The sequence below is a fragment of the Lissotriton helveticus genome, chromosome 11 (genome assembly GCF_964261635.1).
Source record: "Lissotriton helveticus chromosome 11, aLisHel1.1, whole genome shotgun sequence".
NCBI classification, from domain to species: domain Eukaryota; kingdom Metazoa; phylum Chordata; class Amphibia; order Caudata; family Salamandridae; genus Lissotriton; species Lissotriton helveticus.
The window spans coordinates 983,906,690-983,931,196 of NC_136072.1; the positions used below are offsets into that span (position 1 = coordinate 983,906,690).

At 46.6% G+C, this 24,507-nt stretch overlaps 1 protein-coding gene across 2 annotated transcripts in view; it reads right to left on the reverse strand.

The window, feature by feature from the left end:
- SGSM1 (small G protein signaling modulator 1) overlaps nt 1-24,507 on the reverse strand; it is a 1,153,128-nt gene that overhangs the window by 177,157 nt on the left and 951,464 nt on the right. For both annotated transcript variants that reach the window (XM_078667338.1, XM_078667339.1), the window contains 2 exons: nt 14,433-14,615; nt 2,351-2,422 (listed from right to left, as the gene is read on the reverse strand). In XM_078667338.1, coding sequence (XP_078523464.1) covers nt 2,351-2,422; nt 14,433-14,615 — 255 coding nt within the window. The remainder of the gene's footprint in view (nt 1-2,350; nt 2,423-14,432; nt 14,616-24,507) is intronic.

Consider the following 24,507-nt stretch of genomic DNA (forward strand, 5'->3'; position numbering starts at 1 on the left):
TATGGGGAAAAAACAGTTTCTTGGTGGAGAAAAAATCAATAAAAAAGCAATGGCATTTACACTAGGGCATTTTTGCAAACACAAAGTTACTATGTGCATTACTGTCTTTTAGACAGGAAAACTCCTCAAAAAATAATATTGCAATTAAAGTAGCACCTAACCTAATCTGGGTGCCATAAAGGGGGCCAGCATTCCCAGCACCCTGCGGCTTTTCCCTGGACTCTGACCATGATATGGACTTCAGGAAAGTATGCGGACAGAGGACACCCTGCAGGGCTTGCACCTCCCTGGATCTAATCCTACAAGGCTGTCCGCCACTTCATTGGATTTTCATTCTGGAAGTGACTGATTTGATTGATACCTGTAATCCTACGATGGTAAAACTGGAGGTTAGGAATATTTATTATGCCACACTGCTCCATCTTGCAGAATGTCACATGACTCCAACCCAGGAGCGAACTGACATAGGTGACTGCTTCAGAGTAGATCTATAGATGGTCTTTTATCGCATGAACCACACGCAAGGCTGCGGCTTTCACGGTCTTCACTACTGGAAATGACCATGGTTCCAGCTTGGCTGTGGTTGAAAGTTCAGGGTTGCACGGAATCCTACATTTTCATTGTCTGCATCTTCACCCATTGATATTTCATCTTCATGCTCAATGTAAACCTGCATAGAGGGATTTCAGCGCCTTGATTCCGGAGGAACAGGAGGTGCGGATTTCACAGCAGTGGTGCATGGATCCCTTCTCTCAGTCCAAAGGTCTTCCTTTTCAACCAGAGCCACCGGTGACTGTGATAACAAGTGTCGGATCACACGACTGGGAAACCACCCTTGGAGATATCGCACCACCGGCTCATTCATCTTTGAAAGCTGACAGTCTTCAAACTGGAGGAAACAGTCAGCAGTATTCCTGGCTCTTCATCATTTCTTCCCACAGATCCAAGGTTATCATGTTCTGTTCATGACGAACATGGTAACAGTACAGTAACACACATCAATCGCCGGGGGAACTTAATGTAGATTGTAGAGTCTGGTTGCAGTTCAAGTGGGTCCCTTGCAGTCCAAAATGTTTTCTTCCTGAAGCCCATTCATGCCAGGGAACTGGACAATGGATCAGCAGGCTTCTTAAACCTTAGTAGGATCTTCCTTTCCTCTTAGAATCTTTCCCTGACCGTGCTCCTTTTCCAGATGTGCTCATGATACAGGACTCTGTCCCTGGACGTGTTTGCATCACATCCAACAATCAACTTCCCTCATTCGGTGTCCATTATCCAGTAATAGGGGCATGGAGGTGGATGCTACAATAATAATATGCCCCCCAATGCTTCTGTATGCCTTCACACCGTGCCCGTTGATCCCCCAATTCTCAGCACATTTAAGGGAAGTATAAAGGCAAATGCTTTTGGTGGTTCCATTCTGAAAAAATAAATGTTAATTTCCCTAGGAAATGTCATTATGCCCCTATTAGATAATTCCTTTTAGCCAGGAAGTTGAAAGCAGTCGAACAAGGGCTTGCATAACCAATCCAAAATTATAAAGGGCTTCTATATTAAAATCCTACTTAGGCCATTGGGGATCTTTTCAGCAATGATGCGTTCCTTGTACCATTTACATAGTGAATTTGCTTCTTGGGATGGCTTTGAGAAAATCGTTTCTATTTCTATACTCACTGTTCAATGAGCAGCAATTCAAACCTTCAATGAACCTTGAGGCAGTGGAGGGAAAGGTGAAGTCTTAGCAACTCGCTCTCCAAAGTGTTCTCTTCATCACATCTTGGGGTATATCCTTTTTCTTCTCCATGAGATCTTCCTTTGTTCCTATAAGCCTTACTGTTGCATCCTTTTGAATATTTAGATTCTGTGAATGTTCAACCTCTTTCAAATAATGAAGATGAATAGGACACATAAAAATAAGATTACCGGAAAGTAATTCACACGTTACCCTTCTTCTGCACCTGTGCAATTATTGGTAAAAAAGAATGACAAAATACTTCAAATAAACACTAAATCATGTGCTTCACTTGCACCACTAACACTCTACTTACATCAGGGGTTCATTTGTTCTTACTTATCCAACTAGTCATTAGGCAGTGATCTATAATTGTTTCTAAAGGTAAACATGACATCACAGTTTTCTGAAATTTGGCTTTGGAAAATTGATTCTTCACACACAGGATCTACAGACATGACCAGCTTCATCTAGGCCAAATAATGCTATATGTTGTTCAAGAAAAAGGATTTCCAAGTTCTATTTCTTTTAATCAAATCAACAACTCTGCTCTATAGTGGTATGAGATTCCTCTGTAATATGGTAATGAGCAGACACTTAATAAACACAATTGCTTACCTGTGTGCTGGAGCTGGAGTCACTCTGAAGACGAGCATGGCTCTGGGTCCCAGAACTACAGCTTTGGGAAGACTGCAAGAAGATCAAGGGAACCCTTAAGAAAGGAATACTATAGAAGCAAAGAATTTAAAAGAAATGTTCAATATAGTGTATATCTGACTTAATATGTCAATGCAAGATAGATCATGTTCATCATGATGCTCCACTCTCGGGCAATTCAGCAGGGATCTACAGACACACTTTCCTAAATGGTAAGAATAACCCTCCAGGAATATTCTACTTCTTGTAGATGATCCTGTATCATATCTTCAGACATACACTCATGTAGAACTCTCTGACGCAACCTAGCTAGGCACACGCTTGGCAAATATCCATTTAAGTACACATACATTAGTATCATACATTAGTATCCAGTGTTGAAATCTAATCTAACAAGAAATATTTTCACACCGAGGTTATACCTTCATTGCAAGCCATTATTGCAATATTTAGTGGAACCTGAGAGTTTACATGGACAACAATGTATCTCTCTCCAAAGATGTAAACACATTATCCTCTACCTTCTTTGGTTTATCAAAGGTATTTCACACCTCTGGTGCCTGTCCACTGTTGTTCGCTGGTGGTGAAGAGCAGTATCTTAAGCAGACTTGATTACGGCAAGGTTTTGCTTCAAGGAGGTCCGACCTATCTTGCCCAGCGCTTATATCTCATCCATACAGCAGAAGTGAAACCTCTGTTTTCCCTGCCTCGATTCTCGTCTACTTCAGCAGCCTTGAACTCTCTCCACTGGCTTCCTGTAGCTAAGCTAATCAAGTTTAAATGCCCGTGCATATATAATAGAGCCTTTAATCATACTGGACTTTACCCAGTGCTCGAAATGGAATACTAGAAGTGCAGGTACTGTGTTGCAGAGTACATCACATGCTTGTTTCTGAGCAGTGCCGGTACTCTCCTATTAAAGGTATTGCATTTCTCTTGATAAGTCCCGATTACTGCGCTCAGAGATGCTACTTTGTTGAAGGTCACTAAATGTATGAAGGCTCGTATAGGGGGTAGAGGTTTCCATGTACAGGCAGCCAGACTGTGGAATAGCCTGCCGGCTTCCCTCCTCTCTATCAACAATCTCTACACCTTTAGAAAAGCCTTAAAGATCTGGCTCTTTAAGCTCTAGCACTTGTATACTTTTGGATCAAGAACTTGATAATAAGCACCACAATGCCTTTTTTTAATGTAAATGTTTAGCGAATTAAGAGTATTGCTAAATTAGCAGAGTATTTTTTTTTACTATCAGATCATTTAAACCGATGATTTTGGACTTCTTTCAGAGATCATCAATCACATGGACCAGCTTACACTCAGTCTTAGTGGACAGCTTACAAACCATCACAGGAAACAGATGCTGCAACATATTTTCTCAGTTGTACTTCAATCGAACTCTCTGGAAGCTTAGCTCCAATTTGAAGAGAGATGCCACCCAGCCAGGTCCAGAGGTTTTAATATTGGATCTTTTAAAGGTGGGGTGATATCTCCTTTCCAGCTGCTGCACAATGCCATTTGTGAAAGAACGGTTACATTAAAACATAAGTTATACACTGAATAGGACAAAGATCCAGAAGGTGCAGCTGCTTCTGAAGAAGATGGAATGGTGGCAGATTTTCAAAAGCACCACCTGCCACACACTGTTTACTTGGTCTTATTTAGGATAGGAACTATGCTAGGGAGAGAAAAGTTAACTGAATCAAGTGTGAGTCTAGCACGCAATGTATGTTGATTTAACTTGTTCTGAGGGAGTAGAGATACCCCTAGCACAGTACTGTAAACAAAGTAGGGGAAGCTTAGCACTCCCAAATGTGACAATAGCACTAGACTGAAAGGAAGGCATATGACATGCTCCGATTCAATATTTTTTATGAACAAATTACTTACCTTCGGTAATGCATTATCTGGTAGAGACAATATCTAGCTGCATATTCCTTACATTTGAATTTCCCAGGCGTCAGGCTGGATCCAGAAACCTTTGCTCAAGCAATACCCCTTGTGCATGCGGTCGGGTGGCTCCATTCGGCTCCGCGTGATGTCAGCATCGTTAGCGTCAGTTATGACGTCGCAGTCACCTATGTATGTGCCACTCTGGCGAGCGGACATTAGTACTTTTCACTTTTTTCCAGGCCAGAAGAGTAGAGCCATGAAGTAACTGAAGTAAACGTGTGCAAACTATGCCCCCGAAAAAGTGAGTAACCCTAGCCCTAACAAAATCAGTCAGCAAAGCGAGGAGGCATGGGTGGGCCTGTAAGGAATCTGAAGCAAGATTTTGTCTCTGGACCAGATAATGCGTTACCGAAAGTAAGTACCTTGTTCATCAGATAGAGACTTCTAGCTGCAGATTTCTTACCTTCGAATACCCAAGCCATACTCTCCCAGCGTTGGGTTGTGGACCGATTTCCCACACTAAGAAATACAGCAGGACAGAAAGAGCAAATGGCCCGTCCCCGCAAACCTGACTGTCCAGGCAGTAGTGCTTGGCAAACGTGTGCAAAGATGCCCACGTTGCTGCCTGACAGATGTCCAGCACTGGGACACCCAGAGCCAAGGCCGTATCGCAGCGTTTCCCCTGGTGGAATGGGCCCTTAATCCCTCAGGGGGCTGCTTCTTAGCTATGGCACAGCAGATCTAAATGCAGAGAATGACCCTGCAAGAGATGGCCTTTTCTGCACTGCCCGACCCTTCTTAGCTCCCACATACCCCAGAAAGAGTTAGTCGTCCACTCAGAACTCTTTTGTGCAGTCAAGGTAGAACGACAAAGCTCTTTTAGGGTTGACGGTGGAAACCTCATCCTTAGAGGGATGTGGGGGAGCAAAGAAGATGGGCAGTGTGATAGACTGACCCAGACGGAATGGGGTCACCACCTTCGGAAAAAATGAAGCACAGGTGTGAAGCACCACTTTGTCTGGGAAAAACATCATGTAGGGAGGTATCCAAGATAGTACCCGTAACTCACTCATCCTCCGGGCAGACGTTATTGCCACAAGAAAGGCCGTCTTGATCAACTGTGCAGAGGCTCGAAAGGAGCACACATAAGAAAAGTGAGGACCAAATTAAGGTCCTATTGCGGCATAACAAAGGGCTTGGGCGGAAACAAGTGAGCCAGCCCCTTCAAAAAGGTACTTACAATTGGAGACCTAAAGAGAGAAGGTTGGTCTGGCAGCCACAAAAAGCAGATAGAGCAGAAAGATAAAACTTAAGAGTACCAAAAGCAGACCCCTGCTGAGCAAGGGTTAGAATGAATATAAGAACAGTGGAAAGAGAAGCAGAAAGAGGACTAGACCTTTCTGCACAGTATAATACCAACTTTTGCCAACAGCAGGTGCATACCGTCTCAGTGGAGAGCCGCTTATCCGGCCGCCAAAATAATGTTGCATATTTCAGGAGGAAGGTCAAAAGCGATCAACTGCCACGAGTTAATCTCCATGAATAGAGGCGGGAGAGTTCACAGGTTCGGGGAAAGAACCCTCCCCTGTTGCTGTGGCCGAAGATCCTCCCGAAGTGGCAGCCTGTTCGGAGGATCAATGCTCATTTTCAGAAGCTCTGGGTCCCAGACTCTTCTCGCCCAGTCCGAAGGGCCCGTTCATTCCTGCACTTTTTCCTGGGCAGGAGTGGTATGAGCGGAATGGCGTACAGAAGGCCTGAGCTCGACTCGCGACGAAAGGCGTTGCAACTCCAGAACGCAGTATTGCTCACACTGCGCGTTCTCTTTGGAGGTGAACAGTTCTAACCAAAGATCTCCCTAGTGCTGAAGAGGCCTTGCACCACCTCCAACTGGAGACGCCATTAGTGACCTAAGAATTGACGGCTGAGTTTGTCCACCCTGGCGTTTAGAGAACCTGCCAGGTGTTGAAACCACCAGGAATATGCCCTGATGTTCCAGCCATGTATGGAGACACAGAGCCTCTCAATAAAAGGTCCACGACCCTCCCCCTGCCCTGCTGGTTGCAGTACCACAATGGCGGTGGTGTTGTCCGTGAACACCTGCACTAACTTCCCAACTTGATGTGGAGCCCCTACTTTGTCAGAGACCAGTCTACCCTGATCTCCACTTCTCCCAGATGGCCGCCCCATCCCATAAATAACACATCTGTAATGATGGTGAGATCTGGTTGGGGAAGGGAAAGAGGTCTGCAATTGACCCAATCGCAGTTCGTCAACCACCACAGCAGATCTCTCGCAGTTCCTTCCGAGATATGGACCCCGTTGGTGAGATTTTCCTGGTGCTGTGCTAACTGGAGCTTCAGGTCCCACTGCAGTGCCTGCATACACCACCTGGCATGCTTTAACAACAGGATGCAGGAGGCCATGATGCTCAACAGCCTTACAGTCAGTCTCACCGAAATCCAGGATGGAGGCTGAAACATTGTAATCGTAACCTGAATATCCAGGACTCGATGCGAGGGAGCATAGGCCTAAAACTGAGCTGTGTCCAGAATAGCTGAGAAGAAAGGGAGCATCTGAGAAGGAGTCAGGTGTGACTTCGGCACTTTATTGGGAGAACCCCAGCGAATGCGGGAGGTTTGCAGTAGTGTGAAGGTGGGCGACGACAGCCTGGGGCTAGGACACCTTCAGTCAGTCATCGAGGTAGGGGAAGACTGAAACCCCTAACCTACGCATATGATCTGCAACCACCGTCATCACTTTGGTGAATACCAGAGGGGAACAGGGAAGGCCGAAGGGGAGCATGGTAAAATGAAAGTGCTTGTGGCCTACGCCTGTGGTCCGGCAGGATAGGGATGTGAAAATACTCATCCTGCAAGTCCAACGCTACCATCCAGACTTCTTGGTCTAGGGCAGACAAGACCTGAGCTAAAGTAAGCATCTTAAACTTCTCCTTCTTGAGGAAGAGATTGTCAGTCCCAACATCTAAAATGGGCTGCACCCTTTGTTATTTTTTTTAAATCAGAAAGTAGCAGGAATAACAGCTACTGCCTACTTCTGAATCCAGGACCCTCTCTATTGATCCCTTGGCCAGGAGAGCTGTAACATCCTCTTGGAACAATCTTAATTGATCCTCCGCCAGGCATCTTGATTTGGCAGATTGGGAGGAAGAAAATGTAGGAAAGAAAGAGAATAGCCCTCCTGAGTGATCTGCAAGACCCACTTGTCCGATGTTATGAACCTCCAGTAGGGGAGATGATGATGGATTTTATCACCAACTGGAGTGGTAGGGTCCTGCAGAGTCAGACTAGGAGTGCTTGGAGGCTGCGCTTGCCGAGGGCACAGTGGCCGACGACTTCTGGCTTCCATTTCTTGTACGGAATGAACCAAGTCTACGTCCCCGCACAACTTGGGTAGTCTGTGCAGGACAGTGACTGGGATAGGGCTGACGCGGCTGGAACCCTCTTCCATTGCCACAAAAGGGGCAAAAGCTAGACTGGCAATGAGGTGTAGAAAAGAGGCCCAAAGATCTGGCCATAGCTATAGAGTTCTTGAACCTCACTAGGGCCCAGTCTGATTTGTCCACAAAAAGACGAGATCCATCAAAGAGCATGTTCATTAAGTTTGCCTGGACATCGCCGGGGAAGCCAGTTGTTCTGAGCCAGGCGTGGCACCAGAAGTCCACTGTTGATTACATCACTCTGCCCAGTGAATCAGTTGTGTCAAGGCCACACCATATGGCAAATTTTGATGCATCTCTCCAGTCCTTAACCACCTGAGAGAGCACAGATGGGCCCCCTTAGGGACTTGTGGCAGGCGCAGCACTTGAGCAATCACCTCCCAAAAAGAGTGGAAGAAAGTTCCTACTAAGCATGCAGTATTCACCGACAGCAATACCAGGCTGGAGGAAGAAAACATCTTCTTCCTAAGTGATTCCAGCCTTGGATTCTCTATCCAGAAGGGCGGAAGGAAACGCGCCCTGGGAGGTGGCAGCCTGTACCACCAAGCTTTCAGGGGCTGAGGAACTTTGGGTTGCCCAGGAGCCGGGCGATGGCGACATGCCATTGTCCTATTCAAAGTAACCCCTGTGCTAGGCTTGGACCCAGTGTTTAATTTGAGCCGGTGCTTTCCGGTGCTCAGCAGCGGCACCTAATTCTCAGCACCGGTGCTTAGAGCACCAGTTAAGGACACACTTATTTTGAAGTCACATGATTGCACGTGATTTTACCCAGATGTTGAGCCATGCCAAAACTCGAACCGGGTTCTCTAGCTCCGAAATCGGCAGCTCTACCCAGTAGGCCAAGTCCTTTCCAAGTTAATTAGTGCCGGGGCTCTAGTCAGGAGGCAGTTTGCAGCAGCACATTTCTCCTGTTAGCGCTGGCCTCCCGAGGGGAGCCCCGGTACTTTTTATTTTACAAATTAACCACTGCTTGGACCACATGCCTAGAAGGATATAACTAAGTTCCTCATTAAAGGGATTAATACGGTTCAGAGGCGGAAGCCCCAGGCTGAAGCACTTCAAGGAGATTATTCCTGACCTGTAAGGACGGCAACTCCAGTTCGAGGACCTCTGCTGTTCTCTTGACTCGACCAAGTTGCAGCCACGATTTTTTACGGCATTCTGCAGGCTTAAAGGTAACCTTTGAACCCAGGCTTGGGTTACTTTGGAGTTTTGCGCAGGAGCACACGCTTTGATTTAAACACACATCAGAGTTTTTATAACTCTTTCATTCATTGGTTTTAGGCATTGGATCTATACCAGATCAACTCATAGAGATTTAACACGCCTGATTACTTCGAGGTAGGAACATTGATTCCTCTGTTTTAACACACCAATTTATGGTGACAAATTCCTTTTTGATTATACTCTAATAACATGTCCAGATTGTTTAATCTCTGTAGCCTCACAACCAGAAGAGTAGAAGTATTGTCTTCTGATAACAGCTTTCCCAGATTCATTCCACGCTGCTAATTAAGGTACAGGAACATACTGATAGTCCCTGAATTACTGTAGATACACAGTGGGGCAGGTTTTAAAGCATTGTTTCTTTTTATTTCATAGAGCCCACGACTGAGTCCGAGTCCTGAGGAGAATCCCAAACTACTAGAGATTCAAAACGTGTTGACTCTTGAGTATAGGGTACCTTTGATGGGGTGTGCCACAAGGGAATTAGTTAAACCGTGTTCCCCCGTCATAGCATTGACAACGCCTAGTATAATTTTTGTACTCCCATTCTCTGATCACAGGCAGGACAGCAGACATGTATTTAGCAAGGAGTTAATGTCTGCCTAGTGTTTGTATTCGAACTTAGGACTGGTCAAATGTTGTTGGCCTGTACATATGGTTATTGCTGTGTTGGTGCTTTTTCTGTGTCTTTTTTTGTTTCCAAAAAATGATTTTGTCATGTGCATTTATGTTGGAGTATGTGCTTTAATGTTGGATGACAATGTGTAACCTAACAATCTGTTACTCTTTCTAAAGACATGTATAATTGATTTTGAATGTCTTTTTGTAAAAGCTAAATTAAGCTGAATAAAGCTTGTAAACTTTAGAATTAATGGTCTAAGGTTTACTCGGATTTAGATCGAACAGTCTTCCTGAACACTTCATTTTACTGTTTCTCTTGACCACCATGGCATAAGATGCCCCCTCCTCTGTAGCCAGAGTTGGCAAAGAGAGCATGCCAGTATATGGGGAAGTGTCCAGTCCACTGGCCTCCCCAAGATCCCCATACCAGTCCATCTGCTCTGCAGAAACCTCTGGGTGTTCTAAAGGGTCCACAGACCCCCCCCACCCATCCTCTCCCGTGTCCAAAACATCATAAAAATGTTCAAGCGACTACATAGACCACCGGGCTTTTGTCTGCGTCGAGCAACAGCATTCCGACTCTGTGTCCCCAGGGATCAGGATGGGGCTGGAACCGCCGATGGGACCTGGCAGCCCCTTAGGCACAGACTTTGGGTTGACGAAGGGGAAGGTCGTGAAGGCACAACCTGTGCTATCCCGGATTGGATTCCCGAGGCCCCAACGGTGCTGTAGCCGGAGCAGACAGTGTTGAATCCGATGGGGCACCATCCGACCCCACGGGTTCCGAGGCCTCAGCAGAGGGGGAGGCACATGGCCTCGTAAAATTCTTTAATTTAAGCGGGTGTTGCTCTGACTGCCAGAAAGGGAGGGAGGCCAAGTAGACCCTGGCTCAAGCTCCTCAGATCCGTGCCTGGAATACCGGTTATCCTTACCTCGTTCGTCGACAGATGACAGTCGAGGCGAAGTTCAAGTCTTGGACTTCATTTTCTTCTTGTGCCACTTCCCTGAGTGTCCCGATACCCTTGAGTGGGACAAAGAGGTCTTGGAGCTCCGAGAGCGGTCTCACGTCCTCCTTTTCTTCGGATGACACCAGGACCTCCTCAGAGTCTTGCTGGATTGTGTTGACTGCTGAGCCGCAAGGAGCTTCATACCTTGCTCCCGGAAGGCCTTCGGAGCCATGGCCCGACAGTGTGAGCAGAACTTTGAGTTGTGGTCACGCTTGAGATACCAAAGACAGACGGGTTGGGGGGGTTGGTTAGCAACATCAGGCACTGCATGGATTAAACCCTGTCTTCCTCTAAGACATCCTCGCACAAGAATAAAAAAAATTACAAATTCGACAAAAGTCGAAAAAGGCCTATCAAAAAGCTACAGAGGGGTAGCTCTCTCTGGATCAGTGCTTAACTGGTGCGGAAAGAAAAGAACGGACATCTGCGAGCCTGGGTGGCACCTATATAGGTCACCGTGACGACATAACTGACGCTAAAGACACCGATGACGTCACGTGGAGATAAATGGAGCGCGATGGAGCGTGCAATGGCCATTGTTCGAGCAAAAGTTTCTGGATCCAGCCCGACACCTGGGAAATTCAAAGGTAAGGAATCTGCAAGCTAGAAGTCTCTATCAGAAAATTTATATTCAGTATTTGTATATCACAGACTAGTTACAGGGAACAAAACACTTCACAATCCAACAAGATGTAACTTGATGAAGGCGAGAAACTGGGGAGAAGGCAGAAACAGAATTAGACATTAAGATACATTCTGATCAAATGCATCTCTAACTTTTTCTGCATGGACAAGAAGATAGTGTAGAACCTTTGAAAATCTGGAAATGTGAATCTATTTGGTGCTTGGAAAGGAAAGCATTGGCATATTTTCTTGGATTTTTTTTTTTTTTTGCAGAGTTTTATATAGCGCGAACTAGAACCGAACCGAATCAGTTATCAGAGCGCTTTACATAGCACCAGTTACGTTACATGAGGACACACTTTCATTTTAGGCACGGGGAGATTAAGTGATTTGCCCAGAATCACAGGGGATTTTTGGCGTCGTTACCGAGACTCGAACCCAGATCCCCAGGTCCAAGGTCGAGCGCCTTAGCCGTTAGGCCAACCCCTCTCCCCAGGAATTCTTTTGCTTTGTAATTTTCTGGATTATTCATATTATTATTTTGAAGGTGACTGCTGGTCGTTGGATAGGGTGTGAAAGTTAAGCTTCACAAACTTTTTTGAGACTTGTAATATAACAACTCATTCTCTTTAATCATTTCACCTGAATAAGACTGAATACAAATATAGGGATCTATGTGGAACCAGCTCTAGGTGTGACTTCTTCCTATTATTCATTATCTCATATCTCCCTTTGAAAATTGTGCTGAAAAGGAAGTATTGTAGGTTTTGTGTTCCTTGAGAAACAACCAAGAGCTCCAATTTTAAGAAGTAGAATGTGTCTGTTTGAACAGAGGAGAATGGAGAGGGAGTTGGCAGGCAGTTTCCTACATTACTGATCAAACACTGCTGAGTCAGTTCCAGAATCAGAGTGACGAAAGGGATCTGGTCAAACTTTGTACAGCATCTGAAGGGTGTGGAACTGAGTCCAGTAAAGACAGGACTCGTAGGTCTTTAGATACATCGGGGTATTTCAACAATATAGGAGACCTAAAATTGCAGGAAACAATTCGAAGCAAAAAATATGCTTGAGCCCAAAGTATATGGTCTAACAAAGGTCTATTTACTCATATTTAATCTAAACAATACTTATGGGGAAAGGCTCTCTTTTAGAACGGAGCTGGCAAAAGGTAAATTAATCTTTTCACCTATCCAGAGAGTGGAGACCATACGTGGGTCAGCAAAGGAGAAAGGACTGAAGCAAATTGAGCAATAAGTATAGCTGGACTTTAAAGGCATAAACCAAAACCCAATGCAAACCATACCAGAAGGATTGACACAGTGTACCTGGAGCAAACCCAGAATGGTTTTCAAAGTGCTGCATCCCAGACGGTCCAGAAATCTATTGGACCTTATAAGGAAGCAGGCCCGATAGGAATCGGGACCAAGAATGCAATGCACCTGAAAAATGTGTGGCTCGAGGACAAAAGACTACTGAGACCAAACATATGATGCTGTATATGTAGAAACTACCGCTTAAAGTAGATGGCTACTTAAAAACTAATGTATAGTCCTTTTACGTTTTAGCTTCATAAAAGGACAGAACAGGGAGGTGAAGTACCAGTTTGCACTTTTCTTAACTGTAAGAATTCTTTACATTCAGAAGCATCTTGAGTACTGACATATATAAGAAAGGGAGAATCCAAGGCCATCACCTCGGCATTCTGGCAAACAGTCTGCATCTGACAAGGGAAACCTTAGACTTGATTCTAACAACTAATAACTTAAGATAAATCTTCAGTGGCCACCTAGTTCCTGCACATGGTGTATGTCTATCAGGTGGAGTTCATCTTGTTTCAGGTGTGCTATCCTGAACGTCCGAGTGAGTGAGGGTTTTACCTGGTGGTTTGGTATATACATTCTCCTTTGCACTTTGGTTCCTGGTGTGGACAGGGAGTAAAGATAGAGCAAAGAGCAGGTATTAGAGTCAGGTGGTTAAGGACAGAGGAAGCAGCCATCAGTGTGAAAGTAGCAGGCACATTGCGTTGATTTTGGGGGCAGGTTGCAGGGCGCAGGCAGGGACAAAGGGATTTGAGAAGACCAGGGAAGTGATTGTGGTTCCCTCATCTGTGCTGGTTCACTCTATGGTAATCCCATGGAGAAAAAAATAAGCCAAATTCAATTAAGAGAAAATTGACTCGATCAGACCCAATTCGAACAGTGGAAAAACTACGTAGAAGAGCATGAAAAACTGAGAGCTAATCAACATTCCTTTAAAAAAAACAACACAAGTGGACACTAGTCAGATATAAGAAGACTTTGAAGATGAACAGAATAAAAGGGAGAACGGAGGAGGCACATTCGATAGCAGACCAGAAGGAAACCAATGCAGACTTATAGGATTCAGGAGTGACTAACAAGCAGGAACACTTGTGATGCAAGATGAAACTAGGAATGCTCTACTTTTAAAGCCAGTCTGCCAGTCACTCTAATGAAACTCTGCTGGGCTTGAGCCAGGACATTTAGTTAACCAGATTCTAGCCGAAATGTATTGAACAGAAAGACTAAAGATGACATATTGAAAAGTGCAAGTTAAAAAGCGACAACAAAGATGAACCAGAATCTCTATGCAATGTTGTATTCTAGAAGTCACACACGACCTACTAGGTACAGGAAGAGCAGTAGCACTGAATGACAGTAGCGGTGCTAGAGTGCATAACGTACAGATCACAGGTCACTGATGTGCACAGCAGAAGTGGTGCAAGAGCAGCGCACAGACACCAGGAGTGATGTCCCAGGCAGGATACATTTGAGAACAAAGGGCGGGAGCTGTGAAAGAGTTGCAGGGTAACCATGCAGGACCCATGAGCAAAGGCAAGGTGGCACCGGAGTGACAGGAGCAGCAGCAAAGGCAGGATGATTTCCATGGGGTGGAGCGAGTATATGTTATTCACTTACAGATTGTATGTGGTGAGTCTGGGAACGTCTCAGAATTTTAACTGCACTCTACAACAACAACCTTCTTTGTGGAGGTAGCAGAATTCAAAGAAAACCATTCAACCTGTTATTATTCTTCATATTTAAAGTTCAATGTGTCCTAGGCTCATAACTACACATTAGAGCTGGGCAGCGGATACAAGACAACAGGACAGAATGTTAACTCCCACCGCAGTGGCTGGCGGGAGTTATTTTCTAAGGTGAATCGCATAAGTCTACTGCGCATGGTGTTCCTAACTCACCTCATTGCTGACAGTAGAGTCTCGGTGCATCATCCTCTGGATGTGGCTGTCTAAACTTGCCCCGGAAGAACATTTCAACAAGGCTGCCGCGTGAGACTCCTTCTCCCTCTGACGGACGATGGCCTCGCAGCCCAGCCACTCCGCCATGGTTTGTTCATAACAGGCACGAATTTGATCGTCCACCTAATACAGGACACAAGAGGAGCTTTACAATGTATTTTACCACCCTTAGATATTTACTTTTTTTCAAATGTAATTTATAAAACTATAAACTTAGGTCACAACAAACACATTTATGTAGATCTATTCATGGTGGTGTCTAATGCTGCACAAGCACAACCGATTTTTACTAAAAATATATTCATTATAATTTTGCAGTGACATCATAGATTAGAATCTAAATGTAACAAATTAGCACCAATATAGCTGAAGTTTCTATTTTAGAAGTCTGTCAATGTCTATTTATTTAATCTCTACTCTCTCTCTCTCGTGGGTACACTTTTAACAAAAAACCTGGAAAACTAAATCAAGCACAGTTACTCCCTTTTTACACTCAGCTGTTTAAACAATCCCAGAATGCGTAGTTTTTTCATGGCACAGTGCCTCATTACGAGTTTAACTGCACTTTACACCTTCTCCGTCTCATCTCAGCCAGAGAATTGGAAGAGTGACCCTGAGTTGGGACATTCATTCATGTCCCACAGGGGACGGCAAAGCAGTTGCCAGATTACTTCCATGTGTGAAAATTGGTTGTTTTCCAAGAATATGTTTCGTTGGTGTAAAGTTATCACTTTATAAATAATGGCACTGTGCTTTGTTGGTAAGTAAAGAACTTTATTCCATGGATGCAGGTTACAGAGGAGCGCCGGCCGGCGCTTCCGATCACTCTAAGCTCTTCGCGCGCTATCGCCTAGGCTGCGCGCGCAGCTTCTCTCATGGCCGTCGCACGTCACGCCTACGTGACGTGCAACAACTAGACTGCGTATGCTACATATCTCCCTCTTTTTATTAAACAAGAAAGAGTCACTTACAGTTCATCGTCCAATTCAAAATCTCGATATCTGGAAGGTCTTACCACCTGCCTTCCACTCCTTGTGACCCTGACTGGGTTCTCCATGGTCTCTTGACTCTGAGTCTCAGGGTTTACTGTCCCTTCGTTCTCAACTCTTCCTTCATGCATGCTTCTCTCCAGCCTGTCCCATTCCAATCCTTGACTTCCGTTTTCTCCTTCTTCTCCACTTTCCGTTCCCGCTCTCTCTCTAACTTGCTGTTCCGCGGCTGCTTGATTCCTCTCCACTTCGGGGCCTTCCACATCTTCCCAGTCGGCGCTCTGTTGTTCCCAGCCCAAGACTTTATTGCACCTGGCCATGCGGTCTTGGGACCACACGTTTCCGTCACTTAGTAAGGCAGCCCGATCGTACACTTCTACCACTTGCAACGGCTTGCTGTACTTGCTGTCTCCCTTCTTCTGCAAGGTCGCCAATCTTACTCTTACCCACTCTCCTTGCTCCAGGCCTGTGCCTTTGACATTCCTTCGTTTGTTGTAGTGGTTGCTGTAAATTGTCTGTGCTTTCTCCAGATTGGCCCGCACCACTGCGGGGGACCACTCACTGGTGATGAGCTTTTCCTTCCAAATTCTGTTGTCGTGGGTAAAGGGTTCACGTCCTCCCAGTATTTGGAATGGACTATACCCCGTTCCAGTAGGGGTTATTCTGTAGGCCCATACCATGTTCTCTAGCGCCTTCTCCCAGTTCTGTTCACTAGATATGGCCGCTTGTATGGCTCCCATCACTACCCGGTTAAATCTCTCCACTAAACCGTTTCCGGCCGGATGGTAGATTGAGGTGTGTTTGACAGTGACGCCATTTCTGTGCATGAACTTGCTCCACTTTTCTGATGTGAACTGGGGCCCATTGTCACTCAAGATCGATTTTGGTATTCCTTCCCTCGTGAATGTCTCAGACAGAAACTTAAGGATGTTCTCCGTGTCCATGGCTTCATCTACTTTCACTTCTGGCCACTTTGAATATCGGTCCATAAGTACACACACGTATTTCTGTGTGCCTTGGTCGTCTAGGACCGGTCCCAAAATGTCTATGGATAGTTCTTCCCACGGATTTGAGGGGGGGTCAAACTTTCCTATCGCTGGCCTCAATGGTTTTAATGTCTTGTCCGCCCGTTGACATTGGGGACACTCTCTGACATGCCTTTCAGCCCTTATGTCCATGCCTGGCCACCAGTAATTTTGTTTGGCACGTGCCTTGAGTTTCCCTATGCCCAGGTGTCCCTCATGTAGCAAGTCCATCAGTTTTGAGGTGAGGGTCCTTGGGGGAATCACCTTATCTCCCCTGTATATGAAGATCCCTCTGTCTCCTATCGACAGTTCTTCCCGCACTTCGAAGTACGGCTTGAGGTTTTCTCTCACGTTCCTTTTATCCGGCCATCCATGTACGATGTACCCCTTCACCTCCTTTATGTCAGTGTCTTCTTCATATGACTCTGTCCATTCTTGTAGACTGATCAGTTTCTCTTGGTCCTCTATTAGAGCTACCAACTCCCCACTGCCGGCAGGGTCTTCCTCTCCTGGCTCCATGGCAGCTGCCCTGCTCAGATAGTCCGCTACTCGGTTCCGGCTCCCAGGAATGTACTCAACATCATACCTGAACTCGAGCAACTTTAGAGACATCTTGGATATCCGAGGGGTGGCACTGGCATGTCCGCTTGACGTCAGCACCTTCACCAACGGTTTGTGGTCTGTTCTGAGTAAGAAGCGTGTTCCCCACAGAAATTGCCGGAATCTCATCATGGCCCATACAACCGCCAGCATTTCTTTCTCGATCACGCTGTATTTGCTCTCCGTATCTGTCAGTGCTCTGGATGCAAAGCTGATGGTCTCCATCTCCCCTCTGCCTCTGTCTTGCATGAGTACAGCGCCCAGGCCTTTGTCACTGGCGTCTGTCGTCAGTATAGTGGTGCCTTGCGGGTCATACCCCTTGAGGGGAACAGCTCCAGTAACATCCCTTTTGATCAATTCGAACTCTGCCTGGGCTTCCGGTGTCCATTGGAACTCTGTGCTGTCTCTGGTCAACAGCCTCAAATTGTGGGTCTTGGAAGCGAAGTGTACCACAAACTTGCTGTAGTACTCCGCCATCCCCAGGAACGACCTGACCTCTTCCTTGTTCCTGGGCGGCGGTGCTTCAGCGATGGCTTTGACATTTTCCGATTTGGGGGTAACGCCTTGTCGTCCGATCTCATGACCTAGGTACGTCACCGACTGCAGTCCCAACCGACACTTCGACCACTCCGCTGTGAGACCTTTGTTCTCTAATGTTTTCAACACCTTTCCCAGCTTCTGGTCATGATCTTGCTGGTCTCGCCCCATCACCAAGATGTCATCCTGGAAATACTGGACATCCTTGCAGTCTCTGAACAGTTGGTGCATCATTTTTTGGAAAACAGCGGCTGCTGAGGCCAGCCCAAAAGGCATCCGACAAAATTGGTAACACCCAAACGGGGTGATGAAGGATGTGAGCCGTTTGCTGTCCGGGTGCAGTGCAATTTGGTGATAGGCCGAGGTCAAGTCGATAGTGGAGTACCACTGCACCCCCCTGGTCTTGGTCAACATTTCCTCGATTCTGGGGAGGGGAAATTTCTCCACAACGATATTCTTATTTAATTCTCTCAGGTCCACGCAGAGCCGGACCTTCCCATTTGGCTTCATTACGACCACCAGGGGCGCCAACCATTCTGCACATGTTATCGGCTCGATTATTCCTTTCTTTTCCAACTCTTGGAGTTCAGTTTGGACTGCTTCTCTCACCGCAATCGGCACATTCCTCACCTTGTGGGCTACCGGAATGGCCCCTTCCTTGAGCACAATCCTGTGTTGGAAGTTTTCCATCCGTCCCACTGTGCCGCCAAATACCTTTGGGTAGTTCTCCTTCCATTTGTTCATGTCCGGCCATTCTTCTTGCTCAGTAAGTAAAATCTGCTCTTTCCCTCCTGGATCCAGTTTAATTCCTAGGTCCCCCTGGTCTAGCCATCCCAGGACCGAGGGTCCCTTTTCTGCGATGTACAGCTTGCACCATGCTGACCGGCCCCTGAATTCGAACAGTAGGCGGCGGAACCCCAACATTGGAATGCGGTCCCCATTGTAGGTGACCGGTCTGATGTCTAGCTTTTCCAACTCCGGTCCCAACTTGGGTCTGAATGTTTCTTCCCATACTGCCTGTTGGATGATGGTGAAGGGGGATCCTGTGTCCGCCACCACGGTGATGGTGATTCCTCCCATTGACATGTCCAGGATGGGTTTTGTGGATTTCCTCCCTTCTATGCTCATCACTTGGTCGTATATGCACAGGACCGTGATCACCTCTTCTTCTGCTAGTTCTTCCAGGTCTTCTTCACCTTGCTCAACACATTTCACGGTTTCCTTCGAATGTTTCTTCCTACACACCTTTTCATAGTGGCCCAGGATACCGCAGTGTAGGCACTTGGCTCTGAACGCAGGACATCTTCTGTCGCAGGCATCGTGGGACCAACTGCCACATCTGTAGCACGATTTCTTGCTGTCGCTCCCTGGTTGTTTCCCTTGCCACCTGCTCGTTCCTCTGGCTGCTGAGTCTTTTCCTCTTTGGTCCTTACGGTGGTCTCCTTCTTGTATCCTGTTCACCATTGTAGGAGTGACCGTATCTTTCTTGGTTGCTGCCGCACACCTCCTAGCAAGCTCGGCCCTTTTTACGATGACCATAACTTCTTTGAGCGTGGTGTCGCCGCTCGCCCACAGCTTGTCTTGGACCTGTGTACTCGTAGTGTGCATCACGACCTGGTCCTTTATGAATTCATCCTCCCACAGTGCATATTTACACGGGGCTGCTAGTTTCCTTAAGGCCCCTACATATTCTTCTATGGTTTCTCCAGCCCGTTGTTTCCTTTGCTGGAAGTTGAACCTGTCCACAGACACGCAAATGGTGGGGCGGTACCTCTCATCCAGGTCTTCTACTGCATGGGCATATACATCCGTATCTGTGTCCTCTCTCTTCTTGGGCACCAGACTCTTGTAAATCCTGAGACCCTCTGGTCCCAGGTTCAGCAGCAAAATGCGTTTCTTCCTTTGGGGGGTGAACTTTTCTTCATTTTCGTCCTCCAGGACCCCAATGAAATTGTCAATATATTCCTTCCAATCCTCCCACTTCATCAGGGGTTCGCCAGGTTTCGGTAGGAATTGCACCGGTGCAATTGCATAGCCTGCCGGTGTGCTCATCTTCACCTCCCTGCTCTCTGTCGCTTTGACGGCCTTGCTGGTGGGGCTCCCTGGGGTGCTGTCTTTTACTTCTGTATCTGCGTCCTCCTGGGGACTCCTAGTGCCAAGTCCCCCCTTCTTCCCCCTTGGCAGCCAGCGCTGTTCCTACCTTCCGCGGTGTGATTGGAAGGTATTTGCGGCGATCGGTCTTCTGTGATGTGCAGTGCTGCCTCTCTGGCCACTGCGCCGCCCCTCTGGTTGCTGTGGCACTGCCACGCTCCTCTGCCTGTCCTTCCTGGTGGGTGCAGCTTTGCCCCCTTGAGCTCACCACTCACTGGCCTAGTGGCGCCGCTCAGTGCTGTGTCCCTCGTGGCCTGGGGTCGTCTGCTTTGCTGCAGCCCACGTGGAGGTGGTGGTTCGATTTTTCCTTTTTTGTTTTCTTTTGGGTGCCGGTGGACTGCCTCCCGTCCTCGTCGCCACTGTAAAGTTATCACTTTATAAATAATGGCACTGTGCTTTGTTGGTAAGTAAAGAACTTTATTCCATGGATGCAGGTTACAGAGGAGCGCCGGCCGGCGCTTCCGATCACTCTAAGCTCTTCGCGCGCTATCGCCAAGGCTGCGCGCGCAGCTTCTCTCATGGCCGTCGCACGTCACGCCTACGTGACGTGCAACAACTAGACTGCGTATGCTACAGTTGGTTTCTACATAAGTGGCTACAGCTGCAGGAAGCAAGCGCGCGGGGACGCTGCAATATGCAGCACGTCTCCCGGTCGCCTCAGCCCCCACACAGGTGGTCGAAAAACACAGTGCAGATTTTACACTAGGCTAAATACGTATCATTGCTCTATATTTTGTATAGAGGCTAGTAACCGCTATAAAATGCACAGAAATGTTACGTGTTTAAAAATATTTTACTTGATGATCCTCCAAATCAAATATTGTAGCATTTCCTGTATTTTTAAACACTGCATCAATTACAGCTGTTATCACAGCTCTCCCAAGTCCCATAAAACCATTACTAAGGAGTCAAACATGGCCCCTGACAACACGGGCAGTTGGGAAGGAAATAAAGACGGCACCCACAAAACCTTATGATTTCCATTGAACTTGACTACGGTGTTTTTCGTTGTATATGGACAACTATAATAAAACATTATTGTGCAAATGTACAATACGCAAAAATACTCATCAAGAGGATCAGGGAATAAAAAATAAACCTCTTAACTGGTTAAATTAAATATTGTGTCTTTATACGAAATTAATGTAGCCTTTTTCATTTATTTTAGGCAGGCAAAAGTAGGAAAAGCCAAAGGGAATACCGTTTTGTGCCCCACTCATGCGGTTATTTGAGGACATCTCCTCAGCACACCAGGTAACTATTCCAACGTATTGGAGAGGTCAAAATGGGTTTCCAGCCCTCTGCCCTCATTGTGGTGCAGCTGTTTAGGTGTTGCCTACGCAGCGCGCATGCGCTGCATAGGAAAAAGACCTTTAGCCATTGATTCCCTTTTTCTGCCAAAAACGTGCATGAGTTGCATGATGTTAGTAATTAACAGATGGTTCCTGCTCGCTCCAGCAAGGGAATCAGGTGCAGGCCCCCTCTTCTCTCCCCTCCTCCTCTCCTAGTCTTTTCTTAAATGTTTACTTTTAGCGCGAGGCGCGCGCTTGTTATTTTAACACTACCCTCTTGTGGGAAAAGTAATTCTAGGCTTGGAGCGAAATCAACATGGCTTTTTCTGGTGCTAGTGGACACAAAGACAAGTGAAACTGTGGAAATGTGAGCCGCTTCATCATTTTGAAAATAAATACATACGTTTTCACACCAAATTCTAAAATAATCATGTAATGGTAAAACGAGAACAGATGAGGGGTATTCTTTTCTGGGAAAGGTGGCGACCCTACGCATGAACCTAAAAAACAATTAAATCTGCATTGCTTATATATCCTCTAAATTACACAAAAAGCTACCGGGGCACTTTCCATAACGATAAGAGAAATACCGTAAACCAAGATTTCTCGCCGCTTCCACATATGGCAAGCATTACTGCAGTGCTCGGTTTGTTGTTATCTTTCTTCTCTTTTCATGACAACTAGAGCCCAGGTGATCACATGGTACATAGTGATTGGCAGTCGAATGGCCCTCTGTGTGCTCTGATTCAGAGGCATGCTGTCATGGTGCTTGCAATGCAGCTTTCCGCTTCCGCACAAAGATGGCAGGGTCTGGCTGGTGGAGACCGGCTTTACTGCTGGCCAAGAGTTTACTGCGGCTGGGTTTTAAACGGAGCGGCCGGAGGAGGCAGCACAGCTCTTCGGCGGGCCCTCGGGGAGCTGGAGGCGGTGGTGCGCCACCTGTATCCGGGTTGGACAAGGCTGATGCGTGGCTGCTGAGGAAGGCCCATGAGACAGACGAGGGTAGTGTGTAGGGAGCACGGAAACTTCCTTCAAAATCATTCAGTGTTTGTGTGGGGCTGGTTACTAACTAAAGGAACCAAAGATAGGTGACCTGGGGACGGAAAGTGCTGGAAAGGAGGGATGCATGTATCTGAGTCTTATATATTTGGAGAGGAGAGCGTGAACGAGATTTGATGCATGACATAATTGTCCAGTTTGCGACTTTTCTGTTTGAATTGTGTCAGATGCGCCCAATTCCTAAAAGCTCCATATAGCTATAAGGAGGCTGCCCTCATATAGAAACATCTGTGCACCTTAAATTACTCCTCTTTGGTGCACTAGTTAAATGTTTATATTTAGGACATCCAGCAGGCCTGACTTCGTTCTCGTGTTACTATATCATAGTCATCTAGCACCATTATTTCCAAATGATTCACTAAAATCTTAGTTTAATTAACCACTGCCTGCATTAGAAATATATTGTTTAGGGTGTATTTTCAGCCCGGTAGAGCCGGCGCTGACGCTGCCCGCTCCGCAGAGCTACAACTGCCGCCGCCTGCGTGCGGGAACCACAGAGCTCCCTGAAACAGACGCTGTTCCGCTTCGCCTGCAGCCATGCGGGAGCAGAAGAGAGGGTGAGTACTGGATTCTCCATGGTGGTGGGAAGGAGGGAGAGGCCCATGGGGCCCTGATCTGTGGGTAAAGCGGTAGGTGTCACCCACTTGAGACAACAGCTGTCACTGCTATAGGTGCTCACTAGGACTCATTGCCCCCTCCGGGAGCTGTGCCCCTGCCAGCGAGAGGTGCACCCCCCCCAGCAAGATGCCTCTGGGCTTGTATATATATGTGAGGCAAGATGAGTGTGACATCGTGCATGCGTGGAGATAGCACCCTGAACATGCAGGTGCTTATTGATCAAGTGCTAGAGCTGCTGTTCCCGGTCCCTCCCCGCCCCCGCATTTACCTAAGAATCACCACTGCCCCTTCCAGACACCCTGGGGTTCTTTCCAAGGATGATTGTTTCCGGAGTTTTCAAAAAAGAACACCTTCATGTACCTGACCATGCCTTGCCTTGCGCAGCTGACGTCTCCAACCTGTACTCCAAGGGTCATCTCCATCCCTGGATGCCCGTGGGAGCCCCCATTGCCTGTACACACACACACATCTTCAATATACGCTGTGGGATTTGCTCTTTTAAATTATATTCTGTTGACTAAACTGAATAAATCATGCAGTTGGAACCAGCTTTTACTGAAGAAACGGGCCCCCAAAACACTTAATGTTTATTGTTTGCGACCACATGCACGCGTTCGTGAAGTAAACATGCAAACGTGTTTCGAGTTGTTAGTAAAGAGGTTAAACAGGTGTTTTTGTTGTTCGATAGCCAGGATATAACTCTTGTTAGAGTGATTCTGTTGGTGATATTAGAAACTGGCTGTTTAAAAAGCGATTGGGCGCGCCACTCTCAAAAAGTTGCCATCACTTGTGTCTGGCAGTTACACCTGTTATCGACCAGGGGAAATAGAGGACATGGCTGGACTTAAACCAACTGTGACCTTCAGAATACCGACAAATCGCTGCAGAGGAGATACAGACAAATCTCTGCAGAGGACATAGTCTATTAAGAAAGTGTCAGATAGGAGGACTGACCCACAGCACACTTCTCCCTCTGGCCGCCACCCCCCACAGGCGCGCCCACTGAAAAGCAGTGTGCTATGTGGTGCACAATAAAAGTCTTCAGCCATGGTTACCCCTGGAATCCAACTTTGGAACCGTCCTCAGTTTGGTGGTATGTGAAGAGGCTTCCTTTTTGTTTTGCAAAATGTGAAACGTGAGTCGACAAAAGGTAAAAGAGTATGAAAATAAAAAGTTGGTATTTTGATAGACCATGCAACAGTTTTAATTGATTCTGACTAAATACACTTGTGTGTAAAACAGCATAACTGTACTGCGTACAGCAGAGGGACCGTCTTATTTGATAGAAAACACACAAGGATTATTTAACTCCAATGTACATGGGAGCAGTGAACGGAGGTGCTGTATCACTGATCTGTCTGTCAGAACTAATTATCTCTAAAGTAAACATTCCGTGTAGTGGAATAGAAACTTGCACCATTCCCCTAGGCACAGAGGACCATTGAAGAGCAAGGGCCTCTCCAGTGCTTCCACCAACGTGTGTTCGAGCTCCACTTTCCTGCGGGCCCCCTCGTGCCCATGGCCCAGTGCCAGCTGCGGCCACATGGGCTTGATCTCAGATCCATTATGTTAGTTCTCCCCTGCATAAGTAACTCGATAGACAGTATTGCATTTGTCTTTGCTACTACTAGATCAAGTCTTGCTGCAATTTCACATAGCATATGAAAAGCACTTCAAGATATACGAGCTCAGACTACCAGCTATACAAAAATAACACTTTAAATACACACTTCACAGTGCAATT